This window comes from Heteronotia binoei, chromosome 21 (assembly GCF_032191835.1).
Source record: "Heteronotia binoei isolate CCM8104 ecotype False Entrance Well chromosome 21, APGP_CSIRO_Hbin_v1, whole genome shotgun sequence".
NCBI classification, from domain to species: domain Eukaryota; kingdom Metazoa; phylum Chordata; class Lepidosauria; order Squamata; family Gekkonidae; genus Heteronotia; species Heteronotia binoei.
This window is the reverse complement of record NC_083243.1, coordinates 171,413,161-171,433,826: the sequence shown is the minus strand read 5'-3', so window position 1 is coordinate 171,433,826 and position 20,666 is coordinate 171,413,161. Positions and strand designations below refer to the sequence as shown.

General features: G+C 42.5%; 1 protein-coding gene across 1 annotated transcript; it reads right to left on the bottom strand.

The window, feature by feature from the left end:
• Positions 1–4,303: 4,303 nt before the first annotated feature.
• Positions 4,304–19,971, bottom strand: LOC132589243 (olfactory receptor 5J3-like). Its single transcript, XM_060261938.1, has 2 exons — positions 19,383–19,971; positions 4,304–5,244 (listed from the first exon to the last, which is right to left on the bottom strand). Exons 1-2 carry the CDS (start codon positions 19,969–19,971, stop codon positions 4,322–4,324), a joined length of 1,512 nt encoding a protein of 503 aa, XP_060117921.1. The 3' UTR covers positions 4,304–4,321.
• Positions 19,972–20,666: the final 695 nt, after the last annotated feature.

The following is a 20,666-nucleotide window of genomic DNA, read 5'->3' as shown; positions in this document are numbered from 1 at the left end:
CCAGTCGAGTACTGGAACTGCTTCAAGGTACTGGTATTAACCTTTAAAGTCTTGTATGGTCTGGGACTGACATACCTGAGGGACTGCCTCACCCCATATGTGCCCCAGAGGGCCTTGCACTCTATGGAACAATATCTCCTGGTTGCCCCTGGTCCAAAGGATGTCTGCTTAGCCTTGACCAGGGCCAGGGCTTTTTCTGCCTTGGCCCCAACTTGGTGGAACATGCTCCCACCAGAGATCAGGGTCCTGCGGGATTTATTTTCTGCAGGCCAGTGAAACTAAGCTGTTCCACCAGGCCTATGGTTGAGGTAGCCTGGCATCCCAAAAGACCTTAGCCCTCTTTTGCTGACACTTGCTGATACTACTGATATTGAAGTACTATCTTACATAGCCAAGTTTATGAAGTATGGAGACCAATGATTCCAGCTGGAAACCCTGTGTTCTGTTAATTTATATTTTTTTACTGGTTTTCAAATTGTTATTTTTATTGATCTTTTATCTTACTTGTGTTCTGATCCACCCTAAGACAGCTTGCAGGGAAGGTGGAATATAAAATTGAATAATACATACATAAAAATCAAATAGAGAAATCATTGTCATGTTAGTGAGATATGCTAGTACTCAGCTCTGCTTGGACATTATGTTTCCTAACTGGAACCCCATCTTTCTAGACCATATCTATTGGAGCTAGTTGATGAATACTTAGGGTCTTGCTATTTAAATATATCAGGGCTAAGCCCTGATATTAAAATAGATAATGGGTTACAATAGCAGCTGAAATTAAGCCATGGGATCATCTCATACTGATGGATTAACTAAGTTTTAGCTTGTGCATTGAGATGGAGGCAGCACTCAAAAGAATTGCCATTCTGATAGCCTCCGGTAAGGATTGGGACAAATGTGAATGGCTGGTCATACCAGTTTGAGTGATTCTTGTCACTTCACTTTTCTGAGGGGGAAATCATGCTAATACCAGTGGAGGTTGATCAAGCAGCCGCTGCAGTTGCCCACTTCCTATTCCCTTGGATGGAATCACAAGGGGTGGGGAAAGCCTATACAGGCTCAGTGTGGGGGAGTTAATCAATCTGGAGGGGGATGTGGCAGCCCCCTGATCAAGCTGCCAGCCCCCTGATCAATCTGGTCCAGCATGACCTGTCCACCTTCTTGTTAAGACCATGTGGGATTAGATAATCATCTGTTATGGGGCTGAGCAGGAACTTTTTGGGCCTTGCTCAAATTGGCGGGGGGGGGGGGGGGGCTTCTTTCGCCTGCTTCACATGGTCAGAGGGGGTGAGGCACAAATAGGCCTGGTACCGCTGGTTAGGCCCTAACTGGGATGGCAGGAAAAGCACAGGTTGAAGGGGTTTCAGCAATAGCAGTCTGGGGGGCCCAGTTGGAGGCCTTTTTAGGGTCAGGGGAGCCTATGACTAGCCTTAAGGCTTCATAGTCATGGGTGGGAGTATACTCTTCCATCCCCTCTATTCTCTGGCATGTGAGCCGTGACAGTTAGGGTCTGGAAGCTTCCAAACCTGACTGAGCTGGGGTGGTTTTGCCATGTTAAGAAGCTTGCTTTGCAATAGGGTTGCCAAGTCCATTTCAAGAAATATCTGGGGACTTTGGGGGTGGAGCCAGGAGACATCAGGGCGGAGCCAGGAACAAGGGTGTGACAAGCATAATTGAACTCCAAGGGAGTTCTGGCCATCACATTTAAAGAGACCGCACACCTTTTTAAATGTCTTCCTTCCATAGGAAATAATGAAGGATAGGGGCACCTTCTTTTGGGGCTCATAGAATTGGACCCCATGGTCCAATCATTTTGAAACTTGGGGGATACTTTGGGGAGAGTCACTAGATACTATACTGAAAATTTGGTGCCTCTACCTCAAAAAACAGCACCCCCAGAGCCCCCGAAACCTCCAGATCAATTCCCCATTATACCCTATGAGAATCGATCTCCACATAGAGAATAATGAAGTACTCAGCAGACTCTCCCCCCCCCCCCCCATTTCTGGCAACACTGAAGGGGGATTGGCCTCTCTACTTACGAGTTGCTGCCAACTTCTTCAAAGTAACACAGACACCCCATCCCAAGAGGAAGCCTTTCAATCAGCGACTGAAGCCTCCAGAGGTAGAAACGCACATGGTCCTCTGGGGGTGGAGCTCCCCCCTCCGGCCAGACTCCCCAAGGAGATGCCTGTGGCAGCCGGAGAGGACGCAAGGACTACGAGTCTCAGCATGCACCTCGCGAAGGGAGGCCGGACTGGAGCGAATAGCAAGCTGGCGGTGGGCGGGTCTTTGTGACCTGGAGGAAGGGAGAAGCCTAAAGCCTGAGAGGGAGGAAGGCAGACAAGGAAAGAAACACCGTGCCGTTTCCCCACCCCCCCCACTTCCCACTTCCACATTTTTGGAGAGCGGGGGATGAGGCTGCTAATTCAGGGGTCCCCCGGCAGGGCGGGGGGGGGGGGGAGTTGGGAAGCCTACTTTGCAAGTTCAATGCAACCCATGCTTGTAGATAAGTTTATGTGTCCCATAATTTGGGTAGAGTTTCATTTGGGGGGAGGATAGGCAATATGGTCTCTGTTTATTCAACCATTTGCAAAGAAGATATGATTCATACTAGAACCTGTTTGCAAGGTAGAGGGGAGTAGCTTGCACTGCTGTTACACAACACTTGCTTAGTGCTAAATGTATGAACCAGGGATAATTCATACATGCCTTGATAATTTCTCATTAGAATTAGTCTAACATGCTCTGTAGGGTTGTTTTTGAACACTGTCAGAGGCTTCAAATATGTTCAGAGTGGAATGAATTGCCATTCTAATGAGGCAGGCAGTATATGTGGCATAGTCACAGATGTTACAGGATTGTAGATAAATAAAAATTTGTGGCAGAGGCTCTGGGCTGCCACAATGCACATAATTGCATGGAATTTGTTTGTACCTCCAAGAGGTTCTAGAAACAGCCCTGCAGTGTTAGATTTTTGTTGAACATGGGAAATACTTGTTGGAAGAGCAGTCAGTGCATATGTGGACTTGGACTCCTTGCACTGGAACTGGTGGCTTCCTATAAGTTCATCTTACTGATCATTAGGACTGGCATGCTCAGGCAATTTTAACAAGAGTTCCTTCTCCTCATTGTCGCAAGTTCACCATCTGTTCTTTTCTTAAGGCAACTTAATCTGGCTTTATTGATCCATGATTTTGTAACCTCACAGCTGGATTACTATAATGTGCTTTACATTAGGCTGCCCCTTGCTGATGACCTGGTAACAACAGCTAGTAAAGAAAGCAGCAGCCGGTTGATGCAAGTGATAAAGATAGTGAAAATAAGATTTTAAAACAGAATAAAACCTAGTCATGCTATGCAATAATGTTTATAACATTTGTGTGAAGTCTTAAAGAGTATTGAGAAAATCAATGATCTGTGAACGCTTACCTTTGTACCTTTGTGTTATAAAAGAAATTAAGATAATGGTTGTTGATACAATAAAAGTGTAGGGATTTTATTTCATACCTAGTAGAATCATACAGAAAATTTAGAAAGACAAGATAAACAAAAGAAAGGCTATTTTGAAAAATAGAACATGAAAATCATTACAACTTGATTGTTTGTTGCATGGTTCATCATTTAGGATGTATTAGGGTCTGTCACCATTCTACTCACCCCTCTGATTTTGTTGGAAAGGACATGAGCCTCATTGAATAACATTTCACTTACTTCTGAGTAGGCCTGTTTAAAACTGTCACCATAGTATATAAAACAGTAGGATATAGTTAAACTGTATCTCCCTGTTTCATATTGGAATAGCTGGTAACAGTAATTTTGAATATTTTGAATATTCCCTGTTCATTTCTTACAATTTTGTAATTTTGAATACTTCCTGCTCATTTCTTACATGGTAATTTTGAATATTTTCTGTTCATTTCTTACAAAAATGTAGAGTTTTTATTTTTACAAAAATATAGCATAGAGTAAAATGCCTTTCTTAATGCAATGTTAAATATTATTAGCGGCTTCTCTGCAATCAGAAAGATTAGACTCATTTTTTTCTTACAAAAAGGATGACAATTATCACATCAGAGGTGACTATACTGCAGAGGAGCATTCTTCTTCCCTATACAGCAGTCAAATTATATAAGACATCTGCTAGTAGTACAACATGAAGCATGAAATTTTCCACACCATCTGCTTTAAAATTTTCTTTATTTTTTGCAGCAGTTTTGTACACCAAGCAATCTAAAACAATACTCTTTTTTTGGTCTCTCCTTCATTATAAAATATATATGGACCATCCTGAAAAAACAAGAATGCATTATCAATTTTAACTGCTGATTACTTTCTTTAAAGCATTCTTTACTTCTTTATTCCTCAAGCTGTAAATCAGTGGGTTCAGCATAGGGACTACCAAAGTATAGAACACAGCTGAGATTTTTTCTTGCTCCTGAGAGTACATGGAAGCAGGCTGCAAATGACTTAAACTTACTGGTCCATAGAACAAGGTTACAGCTGTCAGGTGGGAAGCACAGGTTGAGAAGGCTTTGTATCTGCTCTCAGAAGAGTGGATCTTTAGGACTGTGGTGAGGATGCATAGATAGGAGATTATGATGATCAGGAATGTAGAAAGAGCAATTACCCCAGAGAAGATGACCAACAGAAGTTCATTGATGTGGATATCAGAGCATGCAGCTTGCAGCATAGCTGGTGTATCACAGAAAAAGTGATTGACTGTGTTAGGAACACAGAATGATAATATCAATAAGCCAGATGTGTGTGTGAATGAATTCAATAGCCCCCCCAAATATGACCCTCCTAGGAGATGAATGCAAACTCTTTTGGTCATAATAGCAGTATAGAGCAGTGGACTGCAAATGGCTACATAGCGGTCATATGCCATTGCAGCTAGTAAGAATCCTTCAGTAGTCACAAACACAACAAAAAAACAATGTTGGGTGATGCAGCCAGCATAAGAAATTATTTTTGACTGAGCAAAATTCATTAGCAGCCTTGGAGCAAAGATGGAAGAATAGCAGAGATCAACCAAAGACAGATTGCTGATAAAGAAATACATGGGGGTATGGAGCTGAGGACTGATCCTGATCAATACAATCATTCCCACATTCCCAGCCAATGTCAGAACATAAATTACTAGAAATAAGACAAAGAGAGGGACCTGAAGATCCAGACGATCTGTTAATCCAAGAAGGATGAATTCAGATACCATGGTATAATTTTTCAAAGCCATTGGATTGTACTGATATGCCAGTGCACCTGATGAACAGAATGAAAGGGTACACTCATCAGATCTGATTGGTGCCCCAGATTCTGAGATGGGCAAAGAAGGTATTCCTCTATGTAAAGTGCTGTAAACAGTCAGGAGGCTAACATGCTCAAGATTTTGCACAAAAGGAGCTGTTGGGAGTGATTATTCCTGAAAGATAGGGCTGTAGGAAAGTCAGTTTAACTTAAGTATCTCTGCAGACAGAGGGATATTCTCAGCCTGTCTGGTGGTGGAGGTTTTTTTGAAAGAGCAACGAGACTTGGTGCCATCTGTCTGTTTTTCTCAAAAAAAAAAAAAAAAGCTTAAAAAGGGTATTGACCACAGATGGGTGGCCATGTTAGTCTGCAGCTGCAAAATGAAACAGGAATCCATGATGCCTAAACCACTAATTTTTGTAAGGACTAATCTTGTTAATCTTTAAGATGTCACTATCCTGTTTTCTTTTAACTTCAGTTTCTCTTTGCACTTGCTTGCGGCAAGGCTTGGTATAAATGTTGGGTTGGACCCTTCATTCTGTTCTGCTATTAGCATTGTACAAGACCTTTTGATGTTGCTGTATCAGAGGAAAACACCATCATTGACAGAACAGAGTAATAGGAACCAACCCATCGTTTTCATCATCCTATACAACTCTAGTGGTAAATGATTGTGGGGACAAATATTTCCTTCATATTCATCATGGATTTTATTGGATACCTGCAAGTGCCTTCCATTCTTCTTTCTGCTGAAACCTTTTCATTCTCATTGTTTCAGTGAACAGGGTTTGGAAATTGTGGCTCTGCTCTTGAAACACTAATCTTATCTGCCATGCCAGGGAAGTATCTCTAAATGAATAATACTAGTTGTTCCTGGCAGAGACATTAATTTTTTCAGATTATATAGCAATCCCATGAGTGTTTTCATTCATCCTAAAATAGAAAACATGCAACAAGTTAAATGCATATATTTTTGCATACATTTTTACAGTACCTTAGAAACACACAAACTGAAAATCAGATGATTTCCCACATAATGAATGAATTATGTAATGAATGAAGGCAATCTACATTTCCAAATATTCTGGAAAAATGCATTACATCACAGTGGAGGAGAGATGACTTGATCACATAGGAAATGGTTTTGGGTGTGAAAGGGAAGTTTTATTTCTTTAAATGATCTTCGAATCCCCAAAGTAAGTCATTTCTCAGAGTCTCAGAGAAGATAATTAGAACTCTTTAGGGAACTTTGGAAAAAGCTTTGAGATTTTAAAAGTTCATGCATACCTAATAATGGGGGGGGGGGAAAAAACGAAGAAGCAAGAAGGGGGGGAAAATATTTATATAACGAATTTTGATTAGTCAGATGTATCTTTAGTATTGAATTAGAATCTATAACCTCGGGGAAGTCTATATTGGAGGGAGGGGGGATTGAAAAGTCATATGGGTTAGTATTGAAGCAACGAAGGGAAATTAAGTTCTGTAACCATATGCTATCAATAAATTGGTTAAAACAATAAAAAAGTTCAGGCATACCTATGCATTGTCTCTTTTTTGAATGGAAACAATTAAACTACTTTCCCCAATTGTTTTGATTTAAATAAGCAAAGTGCATCATGGTCATTATTTTGATTAGTGCTGTCTTTAGTATGTCAGATAGACATATTATTTTTCCAGTATGATACATGAGAATGTATTCATTTAAACCAGATTGCATAATGGCGCTGCTAAATCCTAGTCATCTACAGTTAACTGTAAACACTGGAACATAACACACTGGCAAATACCAACATGACATCCACTGCTTGATTGATTTAATTGGGAGTTTTGCATGCTTTCCATAACTCCTAGAAGCCTGAAAAGCTTAACAAGTATTGTACAAGATCAAAGAGGAATCACAGCCAATGAATAAGGTATATAACTGCAAGAAGAAACTGTGACTAAAGACACAAAAACCAGGCCTTGAATTCAACAGCTCCTGAACTCCTCCTCCTACCTACCTACCTTGTCCATTGAATAGTAGGTGCAGCTGCATAACAATCCCTGGATGAGCCCCACCACCTATTTTTCTACAAAATGAGCCCTCACAAAAACAATAAATTATTATGAAAAATAGAATGCCTTGTAATTCTTAAACGACACGTTACTGTGATAAATATTCAAATTTATTTATTTATTTAGAATTTATATCCCGCCCTTCCCACAAGTGGCTCAGGGCGGCTTCCAACAATTGATCCGACATAAAAATTAAACGATATTTAAACATGTAACAATTAAACATTTAAAACAGATAAAACCTTAAAAATTAATAAATATTCCAAATATATATAAGAGGAAATCTGGCAAGCTACATTGAGTTCTAATCTTAGCTAGGTGTAAGCTAGCCAGAAGAGGGTCGTCTTACAGGCCCTGCGGAACTGAACAAGGTCCCGCAGGGCCCTCACCTCCTCCGGCAGCTGATTCTACCATGTAGGGGCCATAACAGAGAAGGCCCTTTCTCTGGTGGATTTTAAGCGGGCTTCTTTTGGCCCAGGAATAGTAAGGAGATTTTGTGTTCCCGACCTCAGTACTCTCTGGGGAACATGTGGGGAAAGACGGTCCTTCAGGTAGACAGGTCCCAGGCCATATAGGGCTTTAAAGGTAATAACCAGCACCTTGTACTGGACTTGGTATATCACTGGAAGCCAGTGCAGGGTCCGAAGACCCGGCTGAATGTGTCCCCACTTTGGGAGACCCAGTAACAGCCGGGCCGCGGCATTCTGCACCAGCTGCAATTTCCGAGTTCGGGACAGGGGCAGCCCCATGTAAAGGGCATTACAGTAGTCCAACCTCGAGGTGACCGTAGCATGGATCACTGTTGCTAGGTCGTCGCGCTCCAGGAAGGGGGCCAACTGCCTTGCCCGCCTAAGGTGAAAAAACGCGGACTTGGCAGCGGCTGCTATCTGAGCCTCCATCTTTAAGGAAGGCTCCAATAGCACCCCCAAGCTCCTGACCCTGTCCGCTGCTGTCAGCGGCGCACCGTCAAAAACTGGTAGGGGGATTCCGCCTCCCGGGCCGCGGCGACCCAGACAAAGGACCTCTGTCTTCGCAGGATTAAGCTTCAGCCCGCTCAGTCTGAGCCACTCAGCCACGGCATATAGTGCCCGATCTAGATTTTCCGGGGCGCAGACCGGCTGGCCGTCCATCAGTAGATAGAGCTGGGTGTCATCAGCGTACTGGTGACACCCCAGCCCGTACCTTCGGGCAATCTGGGCAAGAGGCCGCATATAGATGTTAAATAACATCGGGGAGAGAACCGCCCCTTGGGGCACACCACAATCGAGTGTGCACCTCCGGGATAGCTCCCCCCCAACTGCGACCCTTTGTCCCTGACCTTCCAGGAAAGAGGAAAGCCACTGTAAGGCCAACCCCTGAATCCCCGCATCGCCAAGGCAACCTTTCAGTAGCCGATGGTCGACCGTGTCGAACGCAGCCGACAGGTCTAACAACATCAGCACCGCCGAGCCACCCCGATCCAGATGCCGTTGAAGGTCATCCACTAGGGCAACCAACACTGTCTCCGTCCCATGTCCCGGGCGAAAGCCGGACTGAAATGGGTCAAGGACAGAAGCATCCTCCAGGAAAGTGTGAGAGTGTGGTGAGAATCCACTGCTTTCGTGATAGCAGAGAAGCAATTAAAACTCCAGTTGCTGAAAATCCCAGCAAAAGTCCAGAATGCAGTGTCTGAATTCACTTTCTGACATTTCCAACAGTCAAGCTTCCATCAGCTGGAGCCTGTGAAATGTCCACTTCTAGGGCAACTGACCTTATTTTTGGCATCTCTAGAGATCTACGTACACCTTGAGAGTATCCAAACTGACCTATTGAACAGCAAACAATTTTAATGCAATAAAAAACTTACCCTCAAGACTTTAGTACAGAATTCAAACTATCCAAAGATCATTTGTCTAGGAACTCACCTTCCAAAGTATTTTGTTCTCTCAGGTGTACAAAACCAAAATAAAAACGATTCAAATATAGTTAGTTGTAAATCAGTTACAGTTGTCCATTCACTCAGACATACAGGTTAAAGGGAAATCTACCATTAACAAGCTTGTTATTTTATGCACATTTTCATAAATAACAAGAGTAATCAACAAACTGGTTAAGTCTGTTGGGTTCCAGCATACCTAGGTGGAATATCTAATTGATTTCTCTTTTCAATAGCTCTTTCTATACATCTGAGTTTCCAATTGTTCTAAAGCAACACTTTTAAAATAATTACATGCATGCCCTCTTATAGAAAAATGATGTACTACAGAAGCTTCCAAACTACCACGTTTAAAATGTGATTTATGTTCAGAAATTCTTAGTCTGATCTGACAAATTCTGGACTCAACATAAAGTTGGCACAAATACTGCAAAAAAAGGGACCAGTGGGCATTTTTCTTGTGGATCATGCTCTGTATGTCCACAATCATGGAATGTTAAAAAATTGATTTTGCCAAATTTTGTTAAGGTTTTCCCCACTTATACCAATTGTGCCTCCTTGGGCTTGAATGAGACACATCTGGGAGCTCTAAACTGCATAGTCTTTGAAAAAGAAAGAGCATCGTATTTATTTACTTAACTACCACAAGCAGGGTTTTTTTTGAGCCAGAGCGCATTGGAGCACCACTCTGGCTGGGTTAGCCAGGGCTCCATAAGAAGAAGACAGCCGTGTGCTCCCAGAACATTACTTTACACCCATTGTGTCCTCCATCTTCTCTGCTGTTTCCAGCCTCCAATGGACTTGTGAAAAGAGTGAGAAACACAAGCATGCCCTCCTGGGAGAAACTGGGCCTGCCACTGCCCACTCTGCCGCATGTGACTCTCTCTCTCTGGCATCGCCAGCCCTTGCTGAGCCACTGTGGCTGGGGAAAGGCAGCCTGTCAGTAGTCATGGCACACCTTATCCCTTCCCCTCTGCAGCCCTTCTGCCACAGAAGCTGCCGTCCATCTCCTCCCACCTTGGAGCACAACAGAGAAGCAGCAGCAGACTAACCAATGGGGCTGGGGCTGGCTGGTGGCCTCCTCTTGGCTTGCCTGCTCTTCTGCCCAGGTAAGGAATGGCCATCCCTCCTTCGTCTGCCTGGTCACCCCGGCTGCTGCTTCACCCTCACCCCTTGCCTGGGCACCAAGGGCATAGGGAAGATGCCCTGCAGGGAAGATGGCACAGAGGTCCCCTTATTACTGAAGTCTGGAGGAATGCTCCCCCCACAATCTGGCCTCCAGGAAGTGCAGTTCAGAATATATTTAAAACTGTGAGGCTTGTTTGCCAGGACCCGACTGACCGCGACTGGCAATCCAGCAAGTCCAGCATCCTGTCTTGACACCGATCAGCTAGATGCGGTCTCTGAAGGAAAGAGTTGGCAGACAACAGCTGTCAGCTAACACCTGTCCCTGGCAGCTGGCATTTGAAGGTAGACTGCTTCTGCTTAGGGGAGTTCTGTTTTGCACTTGTGGCTCAATAGCTGCATACAAAGGTCTGCCTCCTTCCTCCCTCCTCCTGGGAGTGTCTCTTTCAAGGCAAGAGAGGAACAGAGATGCTTTGCCATTGCCTGCCTCTGCGTAGCAACCCTGGACTCCCTTCGTGGTCTCCCATCCAAGTCCTAACCAGGGCCAACCCTGCTTAGCTTCCAAGATTTCTTTTAAAGTTTTATACAGATTTATTTATACGTGGTAGATATATGACAGCCGCAAATATAGCTTTCAAAATCGGACACGATCAGGCTAGTCAGGGCAAATGTCCTTTTTAATGGCTTTGAAAAAGGAATTAGAGAGATTCATGCAGGTCTGTCAATGGCTACTAGCAGGGCCTTTTTTGTAGAAAAAGCCCAGCAGGAGCTCATTTGCATATCAGGCCACACACCCCTGACATCGTCATTGTTTCACACAGGGCTTTTTTGTAGAAAAAGCCCAGCAGCAACTCATTTGCTTATTAGGCCAGACCCCCTGACACCAAGCCAGCTGGAATTGCGTTCCTGTGCATTTCTGCTCAAAAAAAGCCCTGGCTACTAGTCATGGTGACTAAATGGAACCTCCATGTTTGGAGGCAGTCAACCTCTGAATCATAATGCTGGGAGGCAACATCAGGGAAAGGCCTTAGCCTCTATGCCCTGTTGTTGGCCCTCCAGAGGACCTAGCTGGCCACTTGTGAGATGGAGATGCTGTGCCAGATGGACCACTAGTCTGATCTAGCAGGGCTCTTCTGATGTTCTTATGAAGGCTTCAGCTTCTCTGCCTTGTTGTTGAGCATCCAGAGGAATTGTTTGGCTGCTGAGAGAGACAGGATGCTGGGCTAAATGAACTACTGGTCCAGGACTCTTCTGATGTTCTTCTCAGGGGAAGGCCTTGGCCTCTCTGCCCTGTTGTTGGTCCTCCAGAGGAACTGGTTGGCCACTCTGTGAGACAGGATGCTGGGAGAGGTATTTCGGAAAGTGGAAGGGGCAGAGCAGATTTCTCCAGGCTTATGTTTGCTCGCAGAGATCTGGTCTGAAGATATGCCATAGAAAAGCAGCGGAGCGGCATTTTCATGTGGAGTGTATATTCTGACTCTTTGGTCCAATTTACAGATGTGGGACAAGGTTCTTTGGTTCAATTTACAGAGGTGGGACATTCAAATGCCAGTGTCACTCATCATGAATGTCTTTCTTCAAGTACTTGAAGGACTGTCATATAAAGGATGGTGTGGAATTGTTTTCTGTGGCCCCAGAAGGTAGGACCAGAACCAATGGGTTGAAATTAAATCAAAAGAGTTTCTGTCTCAACATTAGGAAGAACTTCCTGACTGTTAGAGCGGTTCCTCAGTGGAACAGGCTTCCTTGGGAGGTGGTGAGCTCTCCTTCCTTGGAGGTTTTTAAACAGAGGCTGGATGGCCATCTGACAGCAATGAAGATCCTGTGAATTTAGGGGGAGGTATTTGTAAGTTTCCTGCATTGGGCAGGGGGTTGGACTAGGTGACCCTGGAGGTCCCTTCCAACTCTATGATTCTTGTGTCTCCTATGCCTGAATTTGCTGGATTGATTGCCTAGCTGTGATGGCAGGGTGTGTGGCCTAATATAGAATCATAGAATTGGAAGGGACCTCTAGGGTCATCTAGTCCAACCCCCTGCACAATGCAGGAAACTCCCAAACGCCTCCCCCTAAGTCACATCACGTGATCTGGTCACTATACTTCTGTTGATACAGCCCAGAATTGCATTTGCCTTTTTAGCCACCGCATCACACTGTTGACTTATGTTCAGCGTACGATCCACTAAGACCCCTAGATCCTTTTTGCACATACTACTGCTAAGACAAGTCTCCCCCATTCTATAACCATGCATTGGATTTTTCCTACCTAAATGCAGAACTTTACATTTATCCCTATTAAAATTCATTTTATTGGTTTCAGCCCAGTTTTCCAGCCTGTCAAGATCACACTGTATCCTGTTTCTACCTTCTTCTGTGTTTGCAACCCCTCCCAATTTAGTATCATCTGTAAATTTAATAAGCATTCCCTCTATTCCTTCATCTAAATCATTGATAAAGATGTTGAACAAAACAGGTCCCATATGCAAATGAGCTCTACAGAAAAGGCCCTGACCATAAGTAAACACCTGTTCAGTTTTTGTCTTGATTCTTGACGGAAATTACAAGACTGCATGCAATGCAGATAGTGATCTGTTGCATGGACATGAATTTATTTTTTTGAAATTTATATTTTTCCTTCTCGTTGATGTCATATCACATGCACTACATCTGAAGGTTCAAGAGAGAGAATGTTTTTAAAAAAGCGTCAAGAATTATGAATGCCCAATGGAATCTCTTCCAAACTGCTCCTTTTCTGTATGCTATTTATATGTGAGATATGAAAAATAATATCTTCCCTCTGCTGACCATAGTAATTGATAGTGCATTGTGACACTTGAGATTTAACAGTCTATACAGAACGTAAGTCTTGGGCAAAACTGAACACACTTGTGTATTGCAGCCTTCAACTTTTTTTTTCAAAGTTTTATCTTTTAGTATCTTCAAAACTCATTCATGGAATAATGGAACGGCTTTTAAAAGTGTTTATATTCTTCAAATCACATGAAGTTGTAAAGAAAATCCCGTTTGCACAATCAAGGCAACTGATATTCCTCCCTGTGGTACAGTTTTCAGAGGAGTAATTGATCTCAAAAGTAATTCAGTTGTTCTGTTTTAGTCATTTCCCCTCTTTTTATAGGACGAGTCATAATTTTAGAGCACAAACCACACAAATAACAAACCAGATTCAGATTTGATTCTAAACTTCTTTATGTAGTCTATGTAATTAAAATCCAGTCAAATTTTTGTTCATGAAGTTTATCACAAGATGATTGATAAGTCCTGGAAGAACATTATCTGTTTCAGTCAATACTTTAGGATAATTCTCTGAAACGTACTGAAAAGATTTTCATATGTGAAATGGCATTCTCAGGGCTTTTTTTGTAGCAGAAACTCATTTGCATATTAGGCCACACACACCCTGATGTAACCAATCCTCCAAGCGTTTACAGGGCTCTTCTTACAGGGTATGCTGATGTAGATGTCTACATAAAAGGTCCCATGGCCTTTGGATACATAAATACAAAGAAAAAAGTAGTGTTTGATGATATACAACTGGAGTCGACACAATCCATTAGAGGAAGGTGCTTTCTAGTGCTAGAACAGAGCTTCTGGTAAGGTGAGTGAGTGTGATTTTTCTTTTCTAAAAGTGCAGGGGAGCATTACCTAGGGTTGCTGTGGGAGAGAACTGTGTGAGTGCTTGGTGCCTGCTGGAGAGGGGTTTCTGATTGCTTTTGTGTAGCTGTTGCTGAGTGAGGAGAGCTTGTTTGCCTGGCGGTAATTGCTGGCCCCACCCTCTGCTGTTGCTCTGGCTGTTGAGTCAGAGGTGGGTGGGGGCTTGAGCCTTTAATTTGCAAGGCTCCTCCTTACCAGAGGCGTGAGCTTTTGGTCTGTGGCTCTTAGCTTGGGGGTCTTGCCTGGGGGTTCTGTAGAAAGGTGGTACTTACAAGTAGTTTCAAGTGGCAGTTGGTAGTGGGATTTAAAGAGAAGTCAAAATACAGACAAATTTGAAATGGATTGCAGCAGCATGGCTGGTGAGAAAGCAGATGCAGTGACATGTGATGACTGTGGGATGTTTGTATTTCTACCTGAGAGTAGCAGCAATTACACTTGCAGCAAGTGTAAGTTAGTGGCCCTGCTGGAGGAGAAGATATGGGGACTGGAGGCACGATTGTCCACACTGCAGTGTATAAAGGAAGGTGAAGATTTTCTTGACAGAACGCATGAGGCTCTCTTGAAAGGACAAGAGGAGGGAGAGGAAGTGGTATCTCAGCAATTAGAAGAGAACCCAACACAGGAGGAGGGTTCCTGGAAAAATGTAACGTGAAGGAGAAAGAAAATCAGGAGATGTTCTGAGCCTCTGCTACTCAGCAATAGGTTCCATAATCTCCCCACAGTAACTGATTCTGAACCACTGGAACAAGGGCTACTTCCCCAGCCTCCACGAAGCTTGAAGAAAGTTTCTTAGGATCCCGTGGATAAGAAGCCTGGAGCTTCTGCTCCCCAATATAGGAAGAGGAAGGTGGTGGTGACTGGAGACTCCTTGTTCAGAGGGGTGGAGCCCAAAGTGTGCCGACCGGACTTGTCATCCCGTGAGGTCTGCTGTCTGCCGGGTGCCCGCATCCAGCATGAGACAGAAAGGATTGGAAGACTTGTCAAGCCCACGAATTACTATCCTTTCTTGGTGATCCATATAGGAATGAACGATACTGCACGTCATAACCCTAAACGTTATGTGGAAAAGATTATGTGGCTCTGGGTCAGAAGGTGAAGGAGCTGGGTGCACAGGTTGTGTTCTTGTCAGTTCTTCCTGTTGAAGGCCATGACTTAGGACAAGAAAGAAGAATACTTGAAACAAATGACTGGCTACGTCGATGGTGTCGTCAGGAAAGATTCGGATTTCTGGACCATGGCTTACACTTTTGAGATGGTGGTTTTCTATCAGGAGATGGTTTGCACTTTAAGGTGGTAGGGGAAAGGGTGTTTGGTAACCGCCTTGCTTACCTAATAAGGAGGGCTTTAAACTAAATTGTATGGGGTAGTGAGACAATAATTCAAAGCCTCGTATGATGCCAGAAACTGGGGATAAGAACATTAAAGATTTGCAGAGAGTGGCGCATATGCTAGGTAATGTGAATTTGCAGGTTTGTACAGAAACTAAACCTCAGGATGCATAAAACGTTGATTCCGATGTCTCTACACTAATGCACAGAGTATGGGAAACAAACAGAGGAACTGGAAGTCCTAATACGGGAAGGCAACTATGACATAATAGGCCTTACTGAAACTTGGTGGGATGACACTTACAACTGGAATATTAGGATTCAGGAGTACAACTTATTTAAAAGGGACAGGCAAATGAGAAAGAGCGAAGGTGTAGCAGTATATGTGAAGGAGGTATATATTAGTGAGGAAATATGTGAATCTGAACATGGCAGCTCAGTTGAGAGTCTCTGGGTAAAAATAAAAGGAGTAAGAAAAAACAGTGATATTATTGTGGAGTTCTGCTATAGACCACCAAGCCAGGCAGAGGACTTGGATGAGATGCTCCTACAACAGAATGCAAAGTTTTCCAAGAGAAGGGATACAGTGATCGTAGGAGATTTCAGTTACCTGGACATCTGTTGGAAGTCCAACTCTGCTAAAAATGAAAAGTCAAATAGATTCCTGACTTGTCTTGCTGACAACTTCCTTTTCCAGAAAGTGAGGAAGGAAACAAGGCGATCTGCTATCTTGGATCTGATTCTCACCAACAAGGAAGAATTCAAATCATCGAACAAATCATCGAACAGTTGGTCCTGGAACATTTAGAAAGAATGGATGTGATGGGTTTCTCAAGAACAAGTCAGGTCAAACTAATCTGATCTCTTTGTTTGAGAAAGTGACTACCTTGCTGGATTAGGGGAGTGCTGCAGATGTCATCTATCTTGATTTCAGTAAGGCTTTTGATAAGGTTCCACATACTATCCTTGTTGACAAGTTGGTCAAATGTGGTTTGGATCCTGTTACCATTAGGTGGATCTGTAACTGGTTGACAGATCGCACCCAAAGAATGCTTGTAAATGGTTCCTCATCCTCATGGAGAGGAGTGACAAGTGGCGTGTCTTAAGGATCTGTCCTGGGACCTGTTTTGTTCAACATCTTTATCAATGATTTGGATGAAGGAATAGAGGGAATGCTTATTAAATTTACAGATGATACTAAATTGGGAGGGGTTGCAAACACAGAAGAAGGTAGAAACAGGATACAGTGTGATCTTGACAGGCTGGAAAACTGGGCTAAAACCAATAAAATGAATTTTAATAGGGATAAATGTAAAGTTCTGCATTTCGGTAAGAAAAATCCCATGCATAGTTATAGGATGGGGGAGACTTGTCTTAGCAGTAGTATGTGCGAGAAGGATCTAGGGGTCTTACAGTACAATCCTAAAGAGGCTTACTCCAGTCTAAGCCCATTAAAATTAATAGGTTTAGACTGGTGTAACTCTCTTTAGGATTGCACTGTTAGTAGATCATATGCTGAACATGAGTCAACAGTGTGATGCGGTGGCTAAAAAGGCAAATGCAATTTTGGGCTGTATCAACAGAAGTATTGTGTCCAGATCACGTAATGTGATAATATTGCTTTACTCTGTTCTGGTAAGACCTCACCTGGAGTACTGTGTTCAGTTTTGGGCACCACATTTTAAGCAGGATATAGACAAGCTGGAACAGGTCCAGAGGAGGGTGACAAAGATGGTGAGGGGTCTGGAAACCAAGTCCCATGAGGAAAGGTTGATGGAGCTGGGGATGTTTAGCCTGGAGAGGAGGCGGCTGAGAGGTGATATGATCACCATCTTCAAGTACTTGAAGGGCTGTCATATAGAGGATGGTGTGGAATTGTTTTCTGTGGCCCCAGAAGGTAGGACCAGAACCAATCGGTTGAAATTAAATCAAAAGAGTTTCCGGCTCAAAATTAGGAAAAACTTCCTGACCATTAGAACGATTTCTCAGTGGAACAGGCTTCCTCGGGAGGTGGTGGGCTCTCTTTCCTTGGAGTTTTATAAACAGAAGCTAGAAGGCCATCTGACAGCTATGAAGATCCTGTGAATTTGGGGTAGGTATTTGTGGGTTTCCTGCATTGCGCAGGGGGTTGAACTAGATGACCCTGGAGGTACCTTCCAACTCTATGATTCTATGAATCCAATTCCTCTGGAGATCTTTCAATGGTTTGTGTACTGTGTACTGTCAACAAGGGGGGAAATTTTGTTCTTGTATTCTAGAAACCAGAGAATTAATTATTTTTAATGGCAAAATTTTTAGTTCGTATACAAAAACAAACAAACAGTGAGGACAATCTACAGAAAGCTAAGCACTGCTGCTACCATTTGTTTGGGGTTAAGCATGTACTTAACTTTCTCACCGAAAACCATGAGAAGTAGAAGTTCATAACTATCGTTTAATGAAGCCCATATTTTCAATTAGTTCCTTCAAATTGTGTCATCCCTGTTAGGTTTTCTAGGACATGTCAATTTATGCACTCTCATATATATACACATATATCACACACATTTCTGCTGAATGGATGCAGGTTAAAGACAAAGTCCAAAAGAATAACCAGGACGTTTTTTTTCCAGGGGGAACACAGCAGAATGGAGTTTTGGAACATCTTTGTGGAAACAAAATTCTCAAAAAATGTTTAAAGGTTCAGGAGGGGCACTCTTGTTTCTCTTTCATCTCCCTCTTGAGAGTTCCAGCACCTCTTTTTCCAGAACAAAAGCCCTGAGAACATCTATGTTATTTCATATGGCATACTACCCCACTGTGGACTGTGCCACAGACTTGAAGGCAGGTAAGGAGTGGGCTGAAGAGGAAGTATCTGCAATGGTTTTAAGGAAAGGGGTGGAAGTCATTACGAAGAAAACTAGTCCTACTATTCAGCAGAACATTAAGACAAATCTTGTGTTAAATTGTTTTTTTTTAAAAGTTTGCACCTATTTCATTACAATTTCATTGTTGATATATAAATTTTACTGATGTAACGATGTTTATTCTTGTATTCTACATTTTGGAATTACCCAATTTTTAATTGTTTTGCTGGTTTGATTATTGTATTACGCTCTTTTACTTTCAAGTTTACTTGCTATGGCTCTTGTTGCTAATGCAATAAAGTTTATGTATGAAGGGCAAATGACCAAGAATTAAGTTTCAGAAAAGCTCAAATCTTTTATTGGCCATTCCTCTTGAATGTTTTGTGATAGGCATTCAGCTGGCAAATGCTTTTCAATCACTTTTAGAAATCAAATTCCACATTCCTGTTCCTCAAACTGTACCTAAAAGTGCTCTTAAAGCAGTTCACCCCATTCCTATGTGTCCTATACATCAATGACTAACATTCACTCTTGAAGGAACAGGGAAGCAAGCACCACTCTTCTGGTGGGGGCAAAATGTGCCCCACCCTTGATGTCAAGAGGCTTGGCTTCCACTAGCAATGAAAGTATTAGTCTCAATGTATATTCTAACCATTCCAAGGGATTCCTGAATACCAATAGGATTTCCCCCTTAAAAACAGTTTGGTCCTGTACTGCCTTGCTTTTGTCTGGAAAAAGTATCCATTTCTCTGTGTACACTGGATTTGCCGCTACTTCAAGAACAGCATTGGAAAGGTGGCATGGATATCATCTAAATAAATATATATGAGTAAGATTCATTCACCGAGAAAACACTTTTCTTCCTATCACTTTTTTAAGAGCACATTTAACATCTTTGTTCCTCAGACTGTAGATCAGAGGATTCAGCATGGGTATTATCACAGTGTAGAACACGGAGGCCATTTTGTCTGTGTCAAGTGAATAGCTAGAATGTGGCCTGAAGTACATGAAGAGAATGGTCCCATGGTATATGGCCACAGCTGTGAGATGGGAGGCACAAGTAGAAAAGGCTTTGTATCTCCCCTCAGCAGAGTGAATCCTTAGCACAGCTAAAATAATGAATACATAAGAGATGATAATGATCAATAGGGTGCTCATTTCAAACAAGCTGCCAAATGTGAAAATCAACATCTCGTTTAAGTAGATATCACTGCAGGATAGTTTCAGGAGGGGGGTGAGATCACAGAAAAAATGGTTGAGAACATTAGAACCACAGAATGATAATGTTAGCAGTCCACTTGTGTGAATGAGAGAATTCACAAAGCCCCAAAAGTATGATCCAGCTACAAGTGTTGTGCAGACCCTCTTAGTCATTATAGTCATGTAGAGCAAAGGACTGTGGATAGCCACATATCGGTCATATGCCATGGCAGCCAAGAGGAAGAATTCTGTGGTGGCAAAGATGGCAAAAAAACAATATTGTGCAACACAAGCAGTATACGAGATGGATTGGTTGTCCTCTAAGATGTTGGCCAGCATATTTGGTGTGATGGTGGTGGAATAACAAGCATCTAAAAGGGACAGATTGCTAAGAAAAAAATACATTGGTGTATGAAGCTGGGGATCAATCCAGATTAATAAAATCATTCCAATATTCCCTGACAGAGTGATAATATAGATTATGAAAAACACAGAAAAGAGCAGAGGGCGCATCTCCTGATGATCTGTTAATCCAAATAGAATGAAGTTGGTCACCACTGTGTAATTATCTCTAGCCATTGGTTTAATGTTTCCTGTTGGGATAAATACATATGGTTATTCATACAGATCTTTGGGAAATGTGATTCAGACTTATATTCTTCTTCAAAACTCAGGATTTGGCGGCCAGAGGCCTGAGAGGGGATGTCCTTATTACTGGAGTCTTGAGAATTTTTGGCAATATCCCCTTTCACCTAGAAGATACTTTGTTAAATTCATTGTAGTTAAAGCTCATTATTTCACAATAGCTTGTGGACTTGACTATTCTGCAACCCCATTTCGCTCTTTCACTCTTCTTACCATATCCCCTAAAGCTGAACTAAACTTGAAGAGCTTATGATCCTGAATGTAAGAAGGCCCCTTAAAAATGTTATACACATAGACATACAAGAATTACTATTGGATATTATTGCAACGTATGCCAGTTTAAATAACCCCCCTTTTTTGATGGAATTTCTGTGAGAAACTCCTCCCCCCAGTCTTTCATTTGACAAAGTGCTGTATTATATATTATGTAAAATTAATCTGGTATCTAAGGCAGTATGAACCCCCCCCCCCCAATAATGGGGAAAAGACATCTTGCAGCTACCAATATCTTGTAGATGTTTCTATATCATTCTTATCATTTCCATTATGGAAACAAAATTACAGAATAAATTTTATATACATTCATCTGCTTGGTATAAATAGAACACAAATAGATCTCCAGAATGTTT